At 68.3% G+C, this 1,213-nt stretch overlaps 1 protein-coding gene across 1 annotated transcript in view; it reads right to left on the bottom strand.

The window, feature by feature from the left end:
- Window positions 1-27: 27 nt before the first annotated feature.
- Window positions 28-1,213, bottom strand: part of EPN3 (epsin 3) — a 6,349-nt gene continuing 5,163 nt past the window's right edge. The window contains exons 7-10 of the mRNA XM_019472176.1: window positions 1,108-1,203; window positions 483-704; window positions 170-349; window positions 28-131 (exon numbers count right to left, since the gene is read on the bottom strand). Of these exons, the coding sequence (XP_019327721.1) occupies window positions 43-131; window positions 170-349; window positions 483-704; window positions 1,108-1,203 (587 nt within the window). The 3' untranslated portion in view covers window positions 28-42. The remainder of the gene's footprint in view (window positions 132-169; window positions 350-482; window positions 705-1,107; window positions 1,204-1,213) is intronic.

The raw sequence follows: 1,213 nt of genomic DNA, 5'->3' as shown, positions 1-1,213 counted from the left end.
TAACAGCCGGGGAAGGGGCAAGAGTCTACACATCCAGAGACTTCAGAGGAAGGGGTTGAGCCCCCCCGGAGCGGCCGGTGGGCCGCTCAGCGGCAGTAAAGGCTGCGGCAAATTGCTGGGGAGTTCGGGGACTAGCAAATACCTACTACAGCAGAGGACTGGAAGACAGACGGTGTTATAAGAGGGCGGAGGGCGGCAGTGGCGGGGGGGGGGGGGGGGGGGGGGATGGAGTGGGCGGGGAGGCCCGTGGGCAGGCTGGGCACTGGCGAGCTGGTCCGCATCTGGTTGAGCGTCGGCTTGGGCTGCTCGGCGAGGCTGAAGGGGTTGGTGGGGGACGGCGTGCTCAGACCTAGCAAGGAGAGGATGGGACACGTCAGGGCAGCCATGCCACCCCCAGCCCTCCTCCTCCCCCCCCAAACACTCCTCTGCCCAGCCCAGGGAAGCCCCCAGCCGGCAGCCTGCACCACAGCACCGGCACCTACCCGAGAGAAAGGGGTTGCGCGTCTTGGAGGCCGGTGCAGGCGCGACCAGGGAGTCCAGGTTGACCAGGGAGGAGGCAGCGGGGCCGAGGAAGGCCTCGGGGGTTTTACAGTCCTTCCGCTCCTTGCCGGATTCGGGCAGGGAGTCGGCCAGGTTGGCGAGGTCAAAGCTCTTCGTCCCATCCTGCCTGGCGCTGGGGAACAGGTCGCCGAAGGGGTCCAGCTCTTGGGGGGGACACACGACATGAGCCACGTGAGCCAGCTGGGAGACACCGGGGGTGACAGCATCCCCCCCGTTACCGCACGGGGCGGCTAACAGCACATCGCACCCCAGGTCACAGCTTGATGCGGTGGGGCAGCGGGGCATGCTGGCCCCCCCCCCGAGCCGCCACAGGAGGCGGCGGGGTTGGGAACATGGGTGCACGCAGGGACCAGAGCTGCCCCCTCGGCTACGGGGCAGCCCAAGCCCACGGCACACACGATGGCAGGTGGGAACAAGCTTTGGCCACGCCAGCAAGCAGCCACACACAGCCCAGTCAGCCCTGGAGCTGCCTCCCTGCAACGGGCAGGGACAGGTCACCGTCCCCACCTGCCCAAATCGGCCCCTGCCCGCTCCCCCAGCTCTTACCAACGGGGCTGTTGGACTTGGCCGAGGAGGGCGGCTGCGAGGGCTCCTGCTCCGGCGGCTCGGGCGGCTTTGCAAACAGGTCAAAAGCATCCCCCCCTGGAGGTGG

The sequence above is a fragment of the Aptenodytes forsteri genome, unplaced genomic scaffold, assembly GCF_000699145.1.
Source record: "Aptenodytes forsteri isolate BGI_AS27 unplaced genomic scaffold, ASM69914v1 Scaffold563, whole genome shotgun sequence".
NCBI classification, from domain to species: domain Eukaryota; kingdom Metazoa; phylum Chordata; class Aves; order Sphenisciformes; family Spheniscidae; genus Aptenodytes; species Aptenodytes forsteri.
This window is presented reverse-complemented; position numbering and strand designations above follow the sequence as displayed.